The sequence below is a fragment of the Pristis pectinata genome, chromosome 8 (assembly GCF_009764475.1).
Source record: "Pristis pectinata isolate sPriPec2 chromosome 8, sPriPec2.1.pri, whole genome shotgun sequence".
Classification (NCBI taxonomy): Eukaryota; Metazoa; Chordata; class Chondrichthyes; order Rhinopristiformes; family Pristidae; genus Pristis; species Pristis pectinata.
Window position 1 is genome coordinate 49,571,203 of NC_067412.1, and position 23,599 is coordinate 49,594,801.

General features: G+C 42.3%; 1 protein-coding gene across 2 annotated transcripts in view; it reads left to right on the top strand.

Moving 5' to 3' along the window:
- The window catches only part of si:ch211-26b3.4 (connector enhancer of kinase suppressor of ras 2), a 563,588-nt gene that overhangs the window by 534,603 nt on the left and 5,386 nt on the right, over positions 1–23,599 (top strand). The window contains exons 20-23 of one of the 2 annotated variants that reach the window (XM_052021061.1): positions 9,277–9,377; positions 10,180–10,693; positions 18,118–18,228; positions 19,172–19,281. In XM_052021061.1, the coding sequence (XP_051877021.1) occupies positions 9,277–9,377; positions 10,180–10,693; positions 18,118–18,227 (725 nt within the window). In that variant the 3' untranslated portion in view covers position 18,228; positions 19,172–19,281. Of the gene's footprint in view, positions 1–9,276; positions 9,378–10,179; positions 10,694–18,117; positions 18,229–19,171; positions 19,372–23,599 lie in introns of those variants that run through there. The other variant, XM_052021060.1, reaches the window with a different exon arrangement.

Here is a 23,599-nt window from a genome sequence, read left to right on the forward strand (position 1 = left end):
GCTCATCACTGCTTCTACTTCCTCAGGAGGCTAAAGAAATTTGGTTTGTCCCCTTTGACTCTCACCAACTTTTACAGATGCACCATAGAAAGCATCCTATCTGGATGTATCACGGCCTGGTACGGCAACTGCTCTGCCCAGGACCGCAAGAAACTGCAGAGAGTTGTGGACACAGCCCAGCACATTACGGTCACCAGCCTCCCCACCTTGGACTCTGTCTTTACCTCTCATTGTCTTGGTGAAGCAGCCAGCATAATCAAAGACCCCACCCACCCGGGACATTCTCTCTTCTCTCCTCTTCCATCGGGTAGAAGATACAGGAGCCTGAAGGCACATACCACCAGACTTAAGGTCAGCTTCTACCCCACTGTGATAAGACTATTGAACAGTTCCCTTATAAGATGGACTATGACCTCACGATCTACCTTGTTGTGACCTTGCACCTTATTGCACTGCACTTTCTCTGTAGCTGTGACACTTTACTTTGTACTATTATTGTTTTTACCTGTACTACATCAATGCACTCTATACTAACTCAATGTAACTGCACTGTGTAATGAATTGACCTGTACGATCAGTTTGTAAGACAAGTTTTTCACTGTACCTCGGTACAAGTGACAATAGTAAACCAATACCAATACCAATGAAGCAGCAGATTGGGGCACTGTACCGGGATGTTTGCCCCCAGAGCGGTCTTCCTGATAGGGTGAAGGTACACTCCTGCACTGTGTCACTTCCTTTCTGCAATCTCTCTGTTAGTTTCTCCCCTGACCTGCATTTCTCCACATGATGCCCTGTGTGTTTTCTTGAAGGGGAAACATTCTAGCTGTTTTTGAAGTCTTCCCGAAGTTAGAATCTAACCCCAGCATTTCCTTCTCCCATGCTCTAACTATTTTGCTGAGTATCCATGCCTCAGTATGTGCAGGGTCAGTGGGATCAAAAAGTTCCAACACCTTTCTAGATTCGTCGGTGCTGTGAGACACTAAAATTCTTAACCATCTATTTGAGGGTTCTGGTTCTAAATGATCTCGATCTAATGCTAATCCATATATCTTTGGAACACCATCCATAGGCAGGACACAAATGCAGTGGGGCGTTCTCCTCTCCTCTGTTAACATTTGCTTAGCACATCTACCGTCCCCTCTGTTAATACCCATAACAGTCAATATAGCATTCTTTAACTCCTCATTTGTTCCCCCACTGTGTCGCTGTACTACTGACAAAGCTGAGTGTATGTTTGGATGCAAACACATTATAATCAATTAACTTTCCTCAGCATCACTTAAACTGTGTATTGCTTTAAATTTTTAAATTTAAATTTTAAATTTTTAACATTTTATTTACAGCGTGGTAACAGGCCCTTCCGGCCTAACGAGTCCGCACCGCCCGTTTTAAACCCAAATTAACCTACCCATATGTCTTTGCAATGTGGGAGGAAACCGGAGCACCCGGAGGAAACCCACGCAGACACGGGAGAACATACAAATTCCTTACAGACAGCATCGGAAATCGAACCCCAATCGCTGGCGCTGTAATAGCATCACACTAGCCGCTACACTACCGTGCCGCCCCCTTCTTTGGTGAGTTGCCTGGGAACAGCTCCCTAGGATCACCCCCAGGCATATGTCCCAATATCCTGAGCAATATCTCCCAGTTGCTGTAGCCCATAGGGGGTAGTATATGTTATATTCTGCTTTTTATTTCCTGTCCCGTCTCCCCCCTCCCTGGTAGTAACTAGGGGGGTCCAGGGGGCCATTGGTGCTGACATTAGCACCGGCTCCTTTTGGTTGTATGTTGGTGGGGAATCCTCAGGACCGTATCTGGCCACTTCATCTGCTGAGTCTCCTCAACCTGTCCCTCCTTCACCACCTTCCTCCCCTGCTTCAGATCCAAAAGCACATATTATTCCTCTATGTGCAGTGATTTGGCCCTGCGGCTTTTCTATTTGCTTGAGACACTTTGTGTGATCTCCAGTGTTATTTTTCTTTTCCTGTACTGATTTCTGTATCACATCCATAATCGTTTATAAATCACCATACTGTTTCCTCAATCCCTCCACTTCATTCTTAGCTACTTCTTCTCTCTTTTCTTTAACCAGTTTTTCACACTGCAACTGAAACTGGTTCAAATCCATGCTCCTCTGCCCCTGTAGATCAGTAACCTTCTCCTTAAGGCAGGCTACATCCTCACGGAGCCTTTTGATTTCCTCTTCCAATCTGTCCTTCTCCAGTTTGCTGCCAACATTCTATCCAATCCTCAATTAAACAGCCACCTGCTACTGGTTTCTGTACTTGTTTAAGTTCCATGACTGACAATTTCTTTCAGCAGCCTTCTAAAGCGCTTCACCAGCAGTTTTCCCTTCACTGCCGGCGTGACCTGCAAACTCTCTGTATTGAGGCCATTTCCCCATTACATAGTTCTGAAGGAGTCCCCTTCAATCAAAACAATCCAAGTCCCCTGGACTTGCAGAATTCCCTGAACTTTTCATCCTGGGTTAGTAACAACCAACTACCCAGCCCCCAACTTCTCTCTGTGCTTCACCAATCTGGTCCGGTTTGAGTCTCCCCCTGACTCAACAGAGAGATTTATCCTCGAGCCCCAACAGGGATGCCAATTATGATGCAGGGTATTCACCCTCAACAACAATACAGGAAGTCCCCAGGTTACGAAAAAGTTCCATTTTTGAGACTGTTCATAACCCGATTTTGTATGTAGCTCGGAACAGTGTCCACGCATGCGCACTCGGCCCGGGGATCATGGCCGCGCATGCACACATGGGCCGGGGATCGTGGCCGCACATGGGCCCTGCCGCACATAACGCACTTGGCCCGGGGTTGGGCCAAAGAAGGTGTACCGCCGCCGTGGTAGGATCGGGAGCTGGGCCCGCTTACCAACCGACCACGAAGGTCGGTTCGTAAGTACGGGCGTTCGTAAGTCGGGCGTTCGTAAGTCGGGGACTTCCTGTAATTGATTAGGCACAGAGAGAATCTGTATTAACTTACCATTACCTTTAATGGTTCAGTTAACAACAAACATGCAAGTTATACAAAACTAAATATCTGTGCGCACACCCACTTGCGCACACACCCACTTGCGCACACACCCACTTGCGCACACACCTACACCCAAAACCTTCCATTCTTATCCTCTTTCTTATCAAATCAAACTGTTGTGTTTCGATTTTGTTGGCTCTGGCTCATCTGGCTAGCTGGTGTCAGCTTCTCATTGGATCTAGCCCAAGGTTATAAGCAGTGTTACTTTATTGCTCTTCCACCAGACTTGTGCCTCAGGTAACTTTCTTTGTTCTCACCAAGTCAGATCAGTTGAAACCACTTTAGCCAGGTCAGCCCAACACTGAGCTCAGGTTACTTCAGGTAACAGGCTGTTCTTTCTATAAACCTGCCATTTCTACTTAATCAAGTAAATAGTTCAGAAACAGTTTCTTATTTGGAAGTGATCTCAGGTTTAGCAAATTATTGTTAGGGACCTCATTGCATCCACTTTCAATTGCCATGATCAAACCATCCCTGAGCAAGAACCAGTTCACAAAACAGTTCACAAAATGGTGGCCGCAAAAACAGTCTCACAAAATGGTAGCCTCCATTCCTTCGACCACATGGCAAGAACAAAGACATTTGGCTTGTCTGTTTCCATTGTCTTTGGCTTATTCCAGTTAGCTGTTTTGCAAATTTTAATTCCTTTCTGGCCAATACTTAGATCATTGTGTGCAATTCTGATCGTCCCATTATAGGAAGGATGTGGAGACTGTGGAGAGGGTGTAGAAGAGGTTTACCAGGATGCTGCCTGGATTAGAGGGTATGAGCTATAAGGAAAGGTTGGACAAACTTGGGTTGTTCTTCCTAGAGTGTCGAAGGCTGAGGGGAGAGCTAACATAGGTTTTTAAAATTATGAGAAAAATAGATAGGGTAGACAGTCACAATCTTTTTCCTAGGGTAGAAATGTCAAACACCAGAGGACATGCTATTAAGAGGGGGGAAGTTTAAAGGCGACGTGAGAGGTAACTTTTTTACACAGAGAGTGGTAGGTACCTGGAATGGGTTACCAGGGGTAATAGTGGAAGCAGGCAGTTTGGTGGAGTTTAAGAAGCTTTTAGACAGACACATGAATATGAAGGGAATGGAGGGAAATGGATGATACACAGGAAGAGGACGTTTAGTATAAATTGGTATCAAGATAGGCACAATATCTTGGGCCGAATGGCCTATCTAGTGCTGTACAGTTCTATGTTTCTATGTCTATGTTTAAGCCTCTGCTTCCCAAATACCAAACTCCCATGAGATATGGTAGGATTAAGGCTGAAGTGATGACATTTTGTGCAGTGTAGCGACACCAAGAGGAGATAAGCACTTCTCTCTGAACATAGAAGAGAAATACTCCAATTAAACTATTGTTTTAGGCCATTTCAATTACTCCTAGTGCCTGATTGGATGTAATTTTACTAAATCATCTGGCCATCCATTTGGAAGGCGAACACTGCAGTGCTAGGTAAGCATTGTAAATAATTTACTGCATAGGGCTTGCAACAAAAATGTGTTGTGTTGTCATAATTCATAACACTATGAATGTAATTGAAAGCCTCAGCCAAGATATAAAGGATTGACTCTTGAGAGAGTGTACTATCTCAGAATGTAGTATCTCAGCCAATGTTTGCTTCTTGATTTGGGAGCTGATGATGTTCTGGTTTGAATACGCTATTCTAGTAATCAATATCTATCTGCCAGTTTCTAAATATTCACCACTCAACATTTCTTCAAAAGTATAAAAGAAAATAATCAACAAAATACCCCTCAGGTGCAAGTTCCCCTATCAAAGAAGTTTAAATACAGATAGAATGAGAAGACAGTGTAACTTTAGTGGCACTTTGTTTTACTTTATTACTTATACTAACCAGATAATGGAGTTAAGAGATGCTTAACTGTTGTTTTATATTATTAGATAAAAATGATATAAACAGAAGCTTTATAATTTTAAACTGGATTTATCAGTGGAAACATTTAACTACAATAAACCCACATTATGCAGGTTTTTATTATGGCTTTCACAAGAGGTTGACATTATGTGGGCTGGGTTGTGTTTTCTCACCCATGTGAAAAGATAAATCTCTATTTATACCAGGCCTTGTGGTATAGTTACTCCCACTCCACCCTCGTCCTTTCCTGCTGTGAACTAAACCTCCCAACATAAGTGGGTGAAGTAGTTTTCAGATGCCGAACAGGTTAATAATTTCGCGACATTTTGGAGAAGCAGCACCAATGATGGTTTGTTAATCACCCATGGCTTTTCTAAAGGGTGCGATCACAAAATCCATTACAAAAATCGCAGATAGAAATAACTCTTTACCAAATTCCCTCTATCAAAATACCTCCCAAAATATGATATTTTTCCCATTTTACGGTGACCTCCGCTTTTCCTACCACCACCCACTCACACCAATTCCCTTACACCCCACACCATCCTCATTCCATCCCCAACTCCCAGACTGAGCTGGCGACGCTATTCCTTCCTGGGACTTCTCACTCTGAGGCCTGCTGCCACGTGCACGGAAAATTCTCGGCAGACTCTGTATCTCTGGAAGAGGATGCCGCCCACCAACACAAGGATCAGAAAATTTAGCTCCCAACACCATGGCGGGAACGTGATTGGTAGTGGAAGGTTGTCAGTTCGGCAAAGGCATCCACCAATCAGATCAACTTCTGAGCAGGAACTAAAACATGCAGCCAGTTGTGGCTTTGCACAGGTCAAATCATCTGGTCCATCAATGATAAGCCCACTATCAGTGGGTAAAATCACAGCGCTGAATAACAATATCACAATGCAGCATGGTGTTAATCACTGAAGATATGAATAGCTCATTAAGGCATCTATTGAGGAGATTTCAAAAACAACAATGAAAATGTCAACAGTTCATCCTTAGTTCTCTTCAGAAACCTTTTCTTTAATTTGAAAAACCAAGTCTGTAAAAAAAAGTATTGTACCACAGGCACAACTTTGCCATGATGTGTGAAGAATTATATAACTCATTCCAACAGAAAGTTAGCAGTCACAACCCCATGAGTGTGACATGTCCAGAAGGAGATTACTTGGTTGAATGTAAAGGCCAACTAAATTTAAATTATGGCTGTGTGGGCAGAACAGTCACTCACCATTTTAGTCATTGTTACTCATTTCGCAGGGCTGGGTAAAGCTCCTGAACCTGCAGACTTTTTTAATCATTCTCGAAAATGGATGTTGCTGGCAGCATCAGCATTTATTATCCATCCTTAATTGAATGGTACTGAGGAGAGTCAAGCACGTTGTTAGGCCTGGAGTGCCATGTAGGCCAGACTGGGTGAGGGTGGAACAGACTTCCTCCTTTGAAGAATATTAATGAGCCAGATGGGTTGTTACGGGAATCCATTTGTTTCATCGTTACCATTAGTGAGATGAGCTTTAATTCCAGATTTATTTAATGGCATGAATTTAAGTTCCCCAGCTGCCAGAGTGAGATTAAAACACATCTCTGAATCAATGTACCAGAACTCTGGCTTTTGGTATCATAATTTAACTGCTCTGCTGACAGTTCATTGTGATACTGCAGTGTTATCCCTTTAAACATTCAGAAATTCAGGTTCAGGACATTGTCCCGTTCCTACAAAGAAGCAGTTTAGCACCAGATTCTGACCTGAAAAATAATGAAGTAATCACCTCCACTTTCCTTACGGTTCTGTCATAAATTTAGAGACATAGTGTCATAGAGTAAAACAGCACAGAAACAGACCCTTTGGCCCAACTCGTCCATGCCGACCAAATTGCCCACCTAAGCCAGTCCCATTTGCCTAGGTTTGGCCCATATCCCTCTAAGCCTTTCCTATTTATGTACTTATCCAATTGTTTCTAAAATGTTGTTCTTGTACCTGCCTCAACCACTTCCTCTGGTAGCTTGTTCCATATATCCTCTGTGTGAAGAAGTTGCCCCTCAGATTCCTTTTAAATCAAAGAATTTTGAAGAATAAGGAACATATTAAAACTATATTCAGTTTTCTGCAGTATATAAAGTGTAAGTAACTACTTTGGGTGAGAGAATGATGAGAGGGGGTCAATTAAAGTTTTTAAGACTGAGATTGGCAGACTTTTGTTGGGTAAAGTTGTCGTGGAATACCGATCAATGTGCATATCTTATAGAATAGGGGAGTAGGCTGCAGGGCGAAATGGGTACTCCTTTCCCTGTCTTATTTTAATCCAATATAAGCTGGTTTAATGCAGCCGTGTTTCTCGGTGACTTGGAGATATATCGACTGATGTGTAATGTTACCAACACCCATCCCCATGTGCGGAACAGAGCTGCAACTTGCTGGCCAGGAAATTCATGCATGCAGCGCCACTTTTTGCATATGAAAGTCAATTTTTCCTGAAATAGAAAACAATTGCCAGAGCTCCAGCTGGAATTGCACCACTCTGGGAATTTCACCAGGCTTTTCCAGTCACAAATCCTGCTTACACCAAAGGTGTATTTTTCCTGTCAGATGATTGTGGAATGACGTAATCCTCCATCCAGCACTTCCTTACAGTGTTGTTTGGAGAGTTAGATCACATTGTTCCAATGCACATCTGTCGCTGCGCACTCTCAGGACAAGCATGTCACAATAGAGCTGTTCCCTGAGCAGGTCTTATCCCAGAGCTGGGAATCCCACTGAGGTAGGTTCTGTTACTTACTGCTCTCATTTGTTCACCACTCCCACCTTCCGATCATCCCTCACTCTGACCTCACACTCCCTGATCGCGCACTCTGCTCTCAACTCACCAATTGCTCCAGACCGCCGGTTGGCCCCCCACTCTTGTTCCGTGCTTCTATCACCACTACCAACCTGACCACGTTTGCCCTCCCCCACCCCAACTCAGCATTTCTTCTTGATCATCCCCCACCTCTTGCCCAATTTACCTATTAAGCTCCCAGCTGCCCAATCAGACCCCTAAACTCCAACCAAGGCCCCAAACTGAACCAAGTTCCTGAACACCAATCTTCTGTCCCCTCAACCCCCAAACCTGATGGTGGATTTACCTGATACGTTACTTTGAGCACCCTGCAATGGTGCAATGTGGAAAGTAAGGGGACTAGAGCCATTCAGCAGCTGCTCCTGATGTCTTAGCCCTCAGACACTGGAGTCCAGGACCATAGCAATCATTACCATGTCATGTTGACTCCCATAGCTTTTAAAAAGCCTGTGAAATGACCTGATAAGCCATTCAGTTCAATTAAGGATGAGTAGTAAGTTCTGGCCATGCCAGTTATGCTCAGATCCCAAAAAATGAAGAAATGAAAGAAAAGAACACACCCACAATCTCCCAACCAATGGACCAATGAATTTCCAGGCCATTACATCCAAACAAATACTCAGGATTCTGGGTTTTCTAGATAATGTAGGACTTTTTACAAAAGAATAACAAAAGGTGTAAAAGTGAGATATAATCCTGACCAGGCAGTTAACAACCAGGTAAATTGTGCATGCCTGTTAAATATCTGGAATGACTTTACATAGGTCAAAAGCTGGGAATACTGCCCAACCTTGAATGGGCAAATAGCTGCATAAGAAGCAAGTAAATTCATAAAATTAGCCTTTTCCCCAAGCAGTATTAACTGTTAACTGTGGGAACATGGGGTAGTGAACATTGGAGAGTTCCTCAATGATTGCCAACATTTTCTTTATAAACTTTGGTCAGACAAAGCTTGACCTAAAGTCACCAGTGCAGACCAAAGCATCATATCCTGCATGGCATGTCATTTGAATCAGGATAACAGATGTGGGGGAACCAGGGACCACAGTTTGCTCCTCAGTACACTTACACAAATACTGGCATCCTCCAAATGCAAATGCACCCTTCAATACAGAAATCTATCAGTGGTAGTAATTAAAAATAAAAGCAGAAATTGTTGAAAATACTCAGCAGGTCAGGCAACACCTGTTGAGAGAGAAACAGAATAGATTACACTGATGATCCTTCATGGGTTTCCTGAAATAATCTCACAAATAACAACTTGAGCCACTAGTGGTCAGTCAGTAGTTTGTATAAAAGGGCTAGGCTTCATATTGACCATGCATCCCAGTTGGTCAAAAGAGAAGGAACAGGGGTTAGAATTCTGACAGTAAAGAAAACAGGATAATTAGTGACTCCAGTGCAAAGTCACAATCTTTGAGATTGCATCTCTCAAAGTTATGCATTCCTCCCATTCTGGGCCTGAATGATGATTTGTAATAAGGTGTTTTTATTCCTCATTAGACTACTGGAGTGAAAGTGACCAAGAGGATGTTAATGATTCCTTAACTGTGAAAGCAGAAGGCCCTTCAGCTGTGTGTGACACGTATCCCCGGACACCATCAGTAAGTATCAGTCCACTGTCCTGCTCATTTGTATTTACAGTATTAGCAAAAAAACACCTCATACACTCACATAATGTTCATTGACACTGCATAGGTGTGCTGTTTGATTTATGCACTAAAGTCTTGGAGTGGGGCTCGAATCTCCAAATTTCTGACAGACAAGAGAGTACCAGCTGATCCAAGGTTGACATATTTGGAAAACCGAGTGATCAAATTTCATTAATAAGTGTGAACACCTGTAAAAGAAGGAGCAAGCTGTTGTGCTCTGAAATGCAGTGACTGGTAGGGGATTGGATGCAGATTCAATATTAATTGGATTTTGGATAGATACTGTAAAAGGAAATATGTGGAAGGAAAGCCTTTTCCAAGGGCTAGCATGTCCAAAGGGCCAAATGACCACTTGTGCTGTATTAAGCTGAGCTGCACACAACAAAAATGAAAACCTTTACTTTTTACAGAGTATAACTTCTTAAAGAGGGTCAAGGAAACAATTATCAAACAATATTTGACATCCTAGAAGACATTTTAGGATGTGTGACCAAAAGCTTGGTTAAAAACATAAGTTTCGAGGAGCATCTTAAAGGGCAAACAAGTGTGGTGGAGAGGAGAGAATCAGGGATTTGCAAGAGTCCAGATTTAGACAAGTGCTGAAATCTCATAGGGTGAAGAGTAAGAGAGGTTGGCGAGGTAAAGATATCACAAACAGCAATTTATGGCTTATACCTACAGAACAATACATACATCTGTTGCTGGTTATCTATTGTTTCGACACTGGCTAACTGCTTCTGGTCACTCTGTACAGATGAACTCTTCAAGTCCCTTTCCTGAACCTAAACACGGGCGTCACTTCTCGAGTGAATCAACATACTCACACTCATCGGCCGAGGATTCACGACATGATGCATCAGGAAGTACACATTCATCCGGTTGTAGATCTTCATACAGAGAGCGACGGTCATGGCAGGATCTGATTGAAACCCCTCTAACTAGTTCGGGGCTGCACTTCCTGCAGACTATCCCTCCTGAAACAGAGTACATCCCTGGTAGAACAGGATTAATGTCACCTGAGAGGAGACGACAAGCAACGTTGCCTGTTCAGAGACACCACAACCATGACCGCGACGGGCCTTTTCCATTGGTAGAGTGTGAGCAGGGACCAGGTTCTCACAGTAGAGTTTGTAAACAACGGAGCCAAAGTCTACCTAGGAATAGGGAAGCAAGAATCAAAGGACATATGCTGCCCCCTGGACTCGCCGAGGAGAGATCTGAAGATGATGAGATTACAGGTATCAAGCAAAATGGGGCAAATAAGCAAGGTTAGTTACATCAGCTGCATTTCCACACATCGCGCTTATGGAGTGATTGGAGAGTATTGCGTGTGACTGGAATTTATTTATTTTGTTCGTGATATCACATTCCACATTCTCTGTATGTCCCAAAAGACTTCATAGCCAATGAGTTGCTACTGTAGCAAAAAATAAACTGCTGGAGGAACACAATGGGTCAATCAGCATTTGTGGGGGCAAAGGGGTGGTCAATGTTTGGGGACAGAGAGTGAAGAGGGAATGTAGCCAGTATATGGATGTGAGAGAAAAGGGTGAGGCAAGGGCTGGCAGGTGATAGGTGGAACCAAATGAGGGAGGGATGATGGGCAGATGGATATAGGTGGGGGAGGGGATAGGAAAGGTGAACCAAGGGAGAAGAAACCCAGATAGATAGGTGCGTGGGTGGTGGGCAGGTAGAGCCAGGTGGGAGAGGGTGATGAGTCTGGGTAACAAAGGATGGAAAAGGTGAACAAGGGGAGAGAAACCCTGGATGGACTGGTGAGAGTGGGAAAGGAATACGGGGAGTGCATTACCTGAAACTGGAAAATTCAATGTTTATACCATTGGAATTGGAACTGGTTTATTATTGTCACTTGTACTGAGGTCTTGCATACTGTTCATACAGATCGATTCATTACACAGTGCATGTAGGTAAAACAATATAAAATGCAGAATAAAGTGTCACAGCTACAGAAAAAGTGCAGTGCAGGTAGACAATAAGGTGCAAGGTCATAATGACGTAGTTTGTGAGGTCAAGGGTCCACCTTATCGTATTAGGGAACTGTTCAATAGTCTTATAAGAGTGGGATAGAAGCTGTCATTGAGCCCAGTGGTACATGCTTTCAGGCTTTTGTGTCTTCTGCCCTATGGGAGAGGGGAGAAGAGAAGAATGTCCAGGGTGGGTGGGGTCTTTAGTGTAGAACAGAGTCATGGAGGGGAGGCTGGTTTATGTGATGTCCACAACTCTCTGCAGTTTCTTGCAGTCCCAGGCAGAGCAACTGATGTACCAAGCCATGATTCATCCAGATAGGTTGCTTTCTATGGTGCGTCGATAAAAGTTGGTGAGTGTCAAAGGGAAAATGCCACATTTCTTTAGCCTCCTGAGGAAGAAGAGGCACTGGTGAGCTTATTTGGCCATGGTGTTTATGTGGTTGGATCAGGACAGGCTAATGGTGATGTTCACTCCTAAGACTCTCAATCCTCTCAACCTCAACACCGTTGATGTAGACAGGAGCATGTGCACTGCCCCCTTACTGAAGTCAATGACCAGCTCTTTTGTGTAGCTGAAATGTGAGGGAAAGGTTGTTGTCATGACACCATGTCACTAAGCTCTATCTCCTTCCTGTACTCTGACTCATCATTATTTGAGATACGGCCCACTACAGTGGTATCATCTGCAAACTTGTAGATGGAATTAGAGCAGAATCTGACCACGCAGTCATGAGTGTATAGGGAGTAGAGTAGGGCGCTGAGGACGCAACCTTGTGGGGCATCAGTATTGAGAATAATCGTGCCAGAGTTGTTGCTGCCTATCCTTACTGATTGCGGTCTGTGGGTCAGCAAGTCAAGGATGCAGAGAAGGACCCAGTTGCAGACGGAGGTGTTTGAGGTCCCAGGTCTTGGAGTTTGGTGATGAGTTTGCTTGGAATTATAGTATTGAAGGCAGAGCTGTAGTCAATAAACAATAGTCTAATGTAGGTGTCTTTACTGTCTTGATGCTCCAGAAAACAGTGTAGGGCAGCGAGATGGCATCTGCTGTAGAGTGAGTAGGGAGTGTATAGGGAATAAAGTAGGGGGCTAAGAACACAGCTTTGTGGGACACCAGTGTTGAGAATAATCGTGCTGGAGGTATTGCTGCCTATCCTTACTGATTGCAATCTATTGGTCAGGAAGTCAAGGATTCAATTGCAAAGGGAGACACAAGGGGAACACAAGGAGCTGTTCTTCTGGTTTGTATTTGACCTCACCGTGGCAGTGGAGAAGGCCAAGGACAGACAGGTGTAGAAATGGGAAAGGGAGTTAAAATGCAACCAGAAGCACAAGACCATGGCAGACAGAGTGCAGATGTCTGCAAAACAGTGGCCTAGTCTATGCTTGGTCTCACTGATGTAGAGGAGGGCATGTCGAGAGCAGTGAATGCAGTAGACAGGGTTGGAGGAGGTGCATGTGAATCTGTGCCTCACCTGGAAGAGCTGTTAGGTCCCTGGATGGAGGTGAGGGAGGAGGTGTAGGGGCAAGTGTTACACCTCCAGCTTTTGCAGCGGAAAGTGCCAGGGACTGGGGAGATGTGGAGGGGGTGGAGAGGGATAAGCAGACCAGGATCATGGTCCCTATGGAAAGCAGAGAGAGCAGGGAGAGGAAATGTGCCTGACGATGGGATCCCGTTGGAATTGCAGAAGTGGCGAAGAATGATATGCTGGATGCACGGCTAGTAGGTTGAAAGGTGAGGAGTTCTGTCTCTGTTCTGTCCAAGGGAAAGGGGGAGTGAGAGCACACATTCAGGAAATGGAGGAGATGTGTGTGTGTGAGGATCCACCAACTATAGTAGAGGGGAAGCCACGTTTCCTGAAAAAGAAGGACATTCAGAAGTCGTAGAGCAGAAAGCTTCATCTTGAGAACAGATGGAGGTAGTGAAACTAGGAAAAGGTGATGGTGTCCTTACAGGAGAAAGGGTGGGAGGAAATGTAGAGAGGTGGTTGTAGAGGTACATAGTGGATATCAATCATACATTTTCCTACTGAGATGAGACAGATCCAGAAAAGGGAAGAGAAGTGTCAGAGATAGTCAAGGTGAATTTGAGAGCAGGGTTGCTTGACCCATTGAGTTCACCAGCAGTTTTAATTTTTGCTCCAGATTCCAGCATCTGCAGTCTTGTGTGTCTCTGCCTTTGTAGTTGTTTTGTCTGTAGCAAGGTCCAAAGATAGCAATGAATGGTTTTGGTGTTCTTGGATTGGAATGCTGGTATCTCACTGCTTTTCATCCAATTGTGGCATGATTAGAAATCAGCCAGGTATCTCCAAAGTAACCTTCATCAAAAGTGAGAGCATTGCAGTGCTCTCCAGTACTGCACGGAGATTTGAAACCTAGATTATATGCTCAAATCTTTGTTCCCAATTGCTGACGGTGGAAAATATGGAAGTGGAGGATGATACGTGGGTGTGTTCAGTTCCAGTGACTGAGGACAAATTTCCACCCACTTGATGTGTTCTTGTCCCCTTGATCTTCGACACAGAGAGCTCTACCACTGAGCCAAGGGCACCTAAAAACTTTGGGAAAGAGTCACCCACATTCCCTTTGTATTCTGAAATCCATTTTGTATTCCATAGTTTATCATGTAGCATTTGGTTTATGTGCTGCAAGTATTATATTTTATGGGCCCTTTATATTATCCTAATGAGCTGATTCTTGCTTTCCTTCATCAAAATTATGGTATTAACAGTGAAGAATTTTTATGTTGGGTGAGGACAGAAAGTAAGTCATGAGATGTGGATAGGATTTAACCCTGGAACAAATCCGTGTAATATAAACCTGCCATTATCTTTCAACACCATGTCATGTAACTTAGATGTTAAGGTCCTGACTCCCTCCTAAGCAAACCAGATTGAGAATTCCTCCTCCAAGAGCTTCACTCCATTTACCACTGGTGATGGATGGAACTCTGACTTTGGATAGCGCTGCATTTACACTATTACTGCAGTTTTAGCACAGAGGGGAAACACTTCACTCCATCATTATCTTTATGTGAATATACCTGGAACTCAAAAGAGACCTGAACTTCCTGACACAAATGTTAGATAATAACAAAGTTAGTCTTTCAGGTCAGCCTCAAACAAGACAGATTCAGCTCCTGTCAGGATCAAATAGAAACTTTGCCAGTTCATGTTAATTTGGGTCAGGTGACATAGTTATAATTCTTAAGTCCAATTTCTTTGTACTAATCCACCCTCAGTTCCAGTCTCCAGCCACCTACTTCAGCCAGTTGAGGTTGGTTGGTTTTTAGGGCCATTATGGGTGTCAGCTGACTCTGTACATACTGCCAGGTATTGGACCTTACATTCTCCATTCATTGAGTTCACAGCCTGTAGACACCTTCAGAAACAGGAGTTAAATACAAGCTGAACTCACTCAAATGATTGGTATATCCCTGCTGGGAATCTTTTCTTGACTAATCATTTGGAGGTGAGTATAATATTTCCTGAATAGGCCAGATTAAAGCTTCTTATGTTCTTATCTTTGAAGCTCTCAATATTTTAGAACTTTTTTTCTTTGTCATATTGATAGTTTTGGTTCATCATTCTAATAGGACTGTGGGTGTTGAAGTTTTATAACAAAAACCTTTGCTGAAGTCATTCAGGGACAGTAACTGCTGTCGACATTGGTTCTCAGTTGAACAAATGACTGTTATCAGAGAGCACCCATCAACACCTTGCAGATCAGTGAAGGATAATAGATGTACAGTGGCACAGTCAGAGCTGCCGCCTCCCAGCTCCAGTCACCTAGGTTCAATCCTAACCACTGGTGCTGTCTGTGTGGAGTTGGCACATTTTATCTGTTACCATGTTTCGTTTCCCCTGGGTCCTTCTGATTCCTCTCACATCCTAAAGACGTGCAGGTTTTCGGGTTAATTAACTACCTCTAGTGTATATGTGAGTGGCAGAATCTGGGGGAGTTGCTGTGAATGTAGGCAGAATAAAACAATATTGGCGTAGGATTGGTGTAAATAAGTGCTAATTGGTCAGCACAGTGGGCTGAGGGACCTGTTTCCATACCGTATGACTTGATGAGATAAGGCTCTGCTCATATCTATCAACTGGTATCACTTTGTTACTGACTAAGTTAACTACATTAATTTACAAACAAAACTGAAAGAACACAGTGCCAATCAAAGAACAAATGTGTCCAAGTGACAAAGATCTACATTGATCTTCTGTCTGTTTTTAATTTCTCCAGTTGCCTCTAATTGCTACTCCCATTCTCACTGACTCTCCCCACAATGACAGATCTCAGATCTAGAAGTGACTGGGAAAGAAGGGGTAAAAGCAAAGCCTTCATGAGTCCATTGCAGTGAAACCCCTTCACTAGTTTGGCCCAGCCTTCCTTTTGAAAGGGGTTGTTTCATAAACTGAGTCTAAAGACTGCCAAATATGAAAGCAAATGCCACTACATGTATTGGATTCCTGACACAACAGTGCGCACAGTTACACTGCACGCTACATGCTGTACCTCAGTTGGAGAAAGGTTCCCCTTGCAGCTATTTGTTGCACCTGACAGTGTCAGAAGTATAAAGAAAAGTGAAGGAAAGCTGGTTGTTCCCTCATAGTTAATCTGACCAAGTTAAACTGGTTTGGTCCAAAAGAAGGAACTGGAGCTTTAAAGGCAACTGCAGTGTATGCCTTAACCATTACAGAACAACTGAGCAGTGGTTTCAGGGTACAAACTAAATCAAATACAAGTCCACCTTAGCAGTTAAACATGACACCAAATGTCAGTCTGGTGGAAGATTCACAGCATACAATTTCATTCCCTACTCCCTATTTGAGGCACTGGCTAAAATCCCGTGACAGGCCTGCTGATAAAATTTCAAATAATGGATGTTTGGGGAAAAAAAAACTGGACACTAGAGCTACTTTAAGTGGCCAAGTATAGTCCAACCTAATGGGAAACTGACACAAACAGCTCAAATGCTCATTCTTTTTTTAATCATCCCAATATACTTCCCAATCAAGCTAATAGAAAGTTAAAGTGGATGCATTATCGAATCACATCAATTTCACACAGGATGGATTGGGTTAAAATAATCCCAGTACATATTTCCATTGGCACGTCACTGAACGTCAGTTCAGAACCCACCTCGGTTGGAGAGTCACACCTCAATGAATTAGAGATTTATCTCTGTTGTTGGTTATGTGGTGACAGGACTCAATTGTGCAGCAGAATGAGGTGAATGCAGAGATATTAACTGCAGTGAACTGGTGAAAGTTCCATAGAAGCACAGAAAACAGGAATGTGGAGAGCATCAGCCTTTCTAGCCTGCTCAACCGATCAATACAATCATGGATGATTCATGAGTCATACAGCATGGAAAGAGGCCCTTTGGCCCATGCTGGCCATCGGATGCCCACTTATACAAATCCCATTTTTCATTTCTAGCACTGCTGTGGCATTTTCAAATGTTCATCTAAAGATTTCAGAAATGTTGTGAGAGTCTCTGCCTCCACCACCCCTTCTGGCAGTATGTTCCAGATTCCAACCAACCTCTGGGTGAAAAAATTCTTCTTCAGATCCCCTCTAAATCTCCTACCCCTTATCTTAACCAATGCTTCTGATTCTAGACACCTCTAGTAAGGTAAAACTTTTCTCACTATCTGCCCTATTCTATGCCATCATAGTTTGTGTATTTTAATCAGTCTCCCTCAGCCTTCTCTGCTCCAAGGAAAACAAAACCAACCAATTCAGTCTCTCCATCCCAGGCAACATCCTAGTTCATCTCCTCTGTGGCCTCTCCATCTACCTCAATACCATATTCCCCGCTCTCCACAGGTTCTTGATGCATTTACTTCTAGTAATTTGTCTGTCTATATTTCAATCATTTTTGGACCACAGATATCTTGGGAAATGAAAAAGGAAGTGAAAATGCCAACAAATACTAAGTTCATTTGTAATTATTAAAGTCAATCTGGTTGGTTTGCTATTTTTAAGGGGCAGCAAAATAAATAGGATCATGGGAATGAGCCCTGAGACCCTTATACAATGCGTTGGGTGTGACAAAGGGCATCTACCTTCTGAGAAGAACCCGCTGTGTTTGATGAAAGCTTTTGAAGGCTGGTGCACCCAGTTCACACATCTCCTGATTCTTCAGTTATTCAAATAAAATCAGAAACAATAAAAATCAGCCACACTCAATCTTCTCTCCAGGCGAGTGAGCTGTTCCCGGTGGGAACCTTAACTCATGGAATTTACCCTATTCTGTTTCAATGGAAATTCTTGCCCCGATCATTGCATTTGTTCTGCTAACAACCTGTGCTTTTAATTCATGCCATTGTGGAAATATTGCAACTGAATTTTACATCCTTTTTATTTTCTCTCCAGTCAATCTAATTTTAGATATAGAAGAAAATTAAACTGCGTCTTTTATTTGCATGCATTCTAATTTGGCGAATCTTGGCATCTAGTGTTGAACTTTTATCCATTGCATCATTTGTGTGTGTGAGAGAACTTGACTGAATGGTCATGAACCAGTAATTCCTACCAACAAATATTATCCGATTATTGTTTAAGAAACTAAAACAGTGCATGCAAATAATGTACATTACGGATGTCACAGTTTAATTAATCAGCTATTAATAACCTGCAACTCAATGAAGGAGTGAGTGTTGCCCCTCTTACTTTAAAAATCCCCTGTTTCCCTGTTTCAGGCCGATCAGCAAGGCCGCAGTCACATGACATAAATAATGTAATCCCCGTGAGATTACATTGTTTATGTCCTGAAAACAGTGGAAACAGCTCAAGAACGGAGAATTTGTAAGGTAAGAGGGAGCAGTGGCCAATTCATAATTGTTACAATACGCTTTGGTCATATTTTAATTTTATTGTAATCTTAAAAGCTACAGCTTGAGTCACCCTATTTTGCTTTTTCTTGATTATAATATATGCCAGTCACTTTTACAACTATCTCCAATGTAGATAATATATGGTGAAATATGCTGTATGATTTGCAAATGGAAACACTTAAAATATCCTGAGTAGCTTAATAGCCATCATGCTGATTTGTGCTGGTCACTGGATGATTTCCCATGCTGTCAGTTTCTGATTACACATGATTATTTTTTTTAAAAAAGTAATTCCATGCATACATTTCATTAAGTGTACAGCACTTGGCTATCCGAAGAGTGTTTATTCTGTTTTAATAGATGTCTTTCACCGTGTCTCTTTGCAAACAGAAGTCTGTTGACAGCTGTAAATTCATTCTGTTTTTTGTAGCTATAGTTTCAATATTGAGATTAGTCCCCTAGATCTTGTTTAAACAATGCATTTATTCAGCAAGTTAGCAAACTAGATTTTTAAATGTTTCATATTATTATACCAATAAAATATAAATATGCATTTCAGTTTTACAGAGCTTAATTTTATTGTAAATTGATGAATAATGAATTGCATTTTCTATGAACTGTTCTTCAAGCGATAGCTTCTTCATTTCAATTATACGATTAATCCTTTGTCACGCTGTGTGACCTGAAATGATTGGGGGTTCATTGGAGTTAACGTATTTTTAATTAAGGACCTACCTTCTACAGCTCCAAACTGCTTGAAGGAACTCTTTGTGTGCATGTAAAAGAAAGTCAGCCTCCTAAACATGTCCAAGAAACCTTTCTTAGTAGACATCCAAAAAAAAATCAGGTAGTGTGTTGGTTGCAGTTGATTTGGTTGGTGTGTTCCTAAGATTCCTACATCTACATTACTCCTTTGCAGAAAGTACAGCAGAAGCCAGAAGATCTACAGATGGGCTGCAGGAGCTGTACAGATCCCTGGAGCAGGCGAGCCTATCTGCAATTGGAGAGCAACGGCCTTCGACCAAACAAGAATTCCGAAGGTCATTTATAAAAAGATGTAATGATCCAGTTGTCAATGAAAAATTACACCACATTAGGGCGCTGAAGAGTACAATCAAGGTGAGATGCAGAATTCTTTACTTGCTCTAAGTCAGAAAACCTGATGAATGCAAGGCCCACTATTAGAGTACATTTTTTAATCAGTTTACAATGCAAATGTGGGCATTTTTTTTGTTGAAGATTATCTAGAAAATACATTCATGCTTAGCATGAAGGTGTAGTACAAATCCAACATGAAAGTAGGGCTTAAAAGTGTTATATTAGGAAAATGTGAGCATGGACAGCTTTAAGTTGTATTCCTTGAATTTGGACATTGTTTGATCTGATCGAGGTAATACAATATTATATGGACTTGATACAGAGATCTGCTCATGAGGAAATCAAAACTAAGAGGGCACGATAGTAAAATTAGACCTACGTCATTAAGGATTGAAATACAGAAGGATTATTTTTACACAGCACCTCATAAAAATCTGAATCCCTCTCCCCCAAGAGGTATTGGATGCTGAAAGACATTTGGATTGTTCAAGGCTGTGCCTACTTTTTCAAAGTAAGAATATGTAAATGAGGTGCAGATTATCCATGATGTCATTGAAAAAGAAACCAAATTGATTGGTGCAACACTCTGCCTGTGTATGGTGAATAAAAAATTGGTTAAAACTATGCAACAATGGACATAAATTTACTTACTTATACCTGAGATCTTTCGTACCCTTACATTTCTAGAGTTTCCAACAGGAGCCATTTTGAATCGATTAATTTGGTTATCCCACAAATACCCAATTCCCCCACCACCGATCCCCAGCGGTTAATCCAAAAGAGTCCATTTTATCAAAGAGACCAAACACTCAGACAGTTACTTGGCTTCTATCATTCCTGCAATGTAATTGGCAAGTAAGAGCAACCTTCCCTCTGGATGGGGTTTTCTATTTGCCTGCTTGAGGCAGGGTTTGTTGCCTGTGAGGTAACCAAGATTACCAGTAGTGTTCCCAGGTGCCAGCTTCCCCAACCTTCTCCTCCTTGGTAGTAGATATTGCAGGCTTGGGAGGTGCTGTCCAGGGGAATAACTGCATGCATTTTGTAGGTAGTATACACTGCAGCCACTGGTTGAGGGAATGAAAGTCTAGGGTGTTTGATGGGGTACATATGAAGCAGATTTCATTGTCCTGGATGACATTGAACTCTGAGTGTTGTTGGGGCTGCAGAAGAGTATCCATCACTTTAGTGGAGATCACCGGATGAAGCCAAGGTGGTTGCATGCACTCCAGATGTCTGTTCACATTCTCCCAGCCAATATTAAGGACAGGGATTTCCTTGGAGTGTCCCCCTCCCTATAACCATTGAATTGTCCACCAGCTTTCATGACTGAATCTGGCAGGATTGCAGAGTCTTAATCTGATCCTTTGGCTGCAGGGGTAGGTTTGTACATTGCTGGCTGTATTTGCAGTTTAGCACATATAAAGCCCTTTGTGGCAACTTTGAGGTTTGGGCTTCATTTTTAGGTACGTCTGGTGGTTCTCCTGGCCTCCCCCGTTGCTCATCTCATTGAACTAAGGTTCAATCAGGCCACGTGGTTACAGATTATGTTGGAATACAGTTCTGCTGCTACTGATGCCTTGTGTCATGTCATGGATGCTCAGTTTTGAATCTTTTCTATTTAGCACAATAAACACAATGAATGGCCTTCAGAGTTCAGCAGAGGAAGACCAAAGTATTCATAAGGAAAGGGAAAGTAGAATAGAGGAGTAGGCTAGTGAGAAACAAAAAAAGATTATGGGAATTTGTGTATATATGTGTAAAAAGGAAAAAGTTAGCAAATATTAATGTGAATCCCTTGCAGATTAGGGTACAAGAAATTCAGAAATAAGAAAATAACAGGAAAGTTTAATGAATATTTTGTGCCTCAATGAGGAATGCAAAGAAATTAGCATTGTTTTAAAAAAAACAAATGAGCATTAGAGAAATTAATGGGACTGAAATTCCTTCAACCAGAGATTGGTGAATCTTTGGAATTCACTGCCTAAGAGGTGAGTGGAAGCTCAATTTGACAGAGATCAATAGATTTTGAGATATTAAGGGAATCATGGGATGTGGAGTTGGTGCTGAGGTAAAAGATCAGCCTTGATCCTATTGAATGGCAGAGCAGAAACGGGACACCAAAAGGCCCACCCCTGCTTCTATTTCTTCTGTGTCAGGCTGAATAAGGGACAATATATTTCCTTCCCTAAAAGGCAGCAGTGAGTTTTCACAAGAATCTGAAAATGTACGGCCACCATTACTGAGACAAGCTGCTTTTTTAAAATTCCTGATTAGTTGACAAACTGAATTTAAATTCCATATCTGACTCACAAGGATTTGAACTCAAGTCTTCAGCCCATTAATCTTTGCTAGCCTAGTAATTTCCCTCACATTTATACCCATCACAGTAACTATTAGCCATAGTCAATGCACTTACCAACAAAGGCACATGGTCAGTATGATGACAGAGTAGCAGCTTTGAACTCCACAACAACAGTGAGTTGAAGCATTGGATTTGTATCAGAACACTGAGTCCCTGGCTGCAGAATGCAACTTCACATCTCCTCATTCCAGTGCTTGCTTCCAACATCTTGGAGGTCAGCTCAATGAAAGTTTCTATTGAATTTTATGCTTTGGATTTGCGCCACTGTGAACCCTTCTTGAGGTTGGTTACAAGCACTTACTTCAGTCATGCATACTCCTATCAACACGAGACACGTACTTCTCCTTTCAGTTATCTGTGTCAGTCCTTCTGCAGAGTGCATTGAATGAGAATGCTTTGCTCAACAGAGGCACCCAGTGTCTGTACAAATCATAACAGTTAAACCTCATGAAGGCAGACAATGGCAGATGAAAAATAAGATAGGCTGGTTTACTACTGTCACTTGTACCAAGGTACAGTGAAAAGCTTGTCTTACAAACCGATCGTACAGGTCAATTCATTACACAGTGCAGTTACATTGAGTTAGTACAGAGTGCATTGAGGTAGTACAGGTAAAAATAATAACAGTACAGTGTAAAGTGTCACAGCTACGGAGAAAGTGCAGTGCAATAAGGTGCAAGGTCACAGCAAGGTAGATCTTGAGGTCATAGTCCATCTATTGTATAAGGGAACTGTTCAATAGTCTTATCACAGTGGGGTAGAAGCTGTCCTTAAGTCTGGTGGTACGTGCCTTCAGGCTCCTGTATCTTCTACCCGATGGAAGAGGAGAGAAGAGAGAATGTCCCAGGTAAGTATATAAAATTAGAAAGTCCCTGGACGAATATATGAAAAGGACCTATTCCCCTTTGCAGAGGTCCCAAAGATCAGGATTATTTAAAGAAGGGTTAGAAGGGAGATGAGGAAAATTGTTTTCACCCAGAAGATGCTTGGGGTCTGGACCTCGCTCTTTGTAGATGGAAGCGGAGACCCCAAAATGTTACAAAATCACTAATGTGCGCTTGAAGACTGTGACCTTCGGGACCATAGACCTAGTAGAGGAAAGACCAATCAGCTCCTGATTGACCAGCAGAGTCACAAACTGCTGAATCGCCTCCTACTGTCTTGCAGATTGTCTTTGATTCTATGATTGTATTCTAGCACTAATCAGAGCCATGCAGAGAAATTCTCCCGGTGCCCTGGGCAACATTCAGCCTCCAGACAACCAACTTTGGTGTTTGCAGAATTATACTGTTCGCAAATCAGCTGTTGCATTCCCCTGCATAACTGATTGCATTACAGGAGTAATTTGGGTTAAAACAGCCTTGGGAAGTAAAAGGCAAATTTATAAGTCCTAAATGTTCCAGATTAACCACTGAGTAAATCTTTACTGCTAGAGTGATTTTCAAATGTTAAGCAAACACGCCTTTCACATTCCTGGATATTAACACCCACTCTCATCCCTAGTATCAGGGTATGTTCCTCTATCATTTTTATCTCAATGTGTCTCACTCTTATTTGATTTTTTTGAGTGAATTTCAGAGTCATTCCTGTTATCTTAGTAAGTCTTGCTCTCTTCCCAGGTAATTGAGTGAGTCTCAAAATCAATACTGGTGTATGAGTTACATATTGCGTATAAGATTGACCATCAACCCTGGTATATGAATATCCTGAACTGCATATCCTCAACTCAGATCTCTGAAAAACAAATCATTCGAAATATAAACAGAAAATGCTCGAAGCACTCAACAGGTCAGGCAGCATCTATAGAAAAGTTATGTTTTATGTCAATGATCCTTCATTAGAGTAGGAAGAGGTAGAAAACAGGCCTGTTTTAAGTTGCAGAGAAAG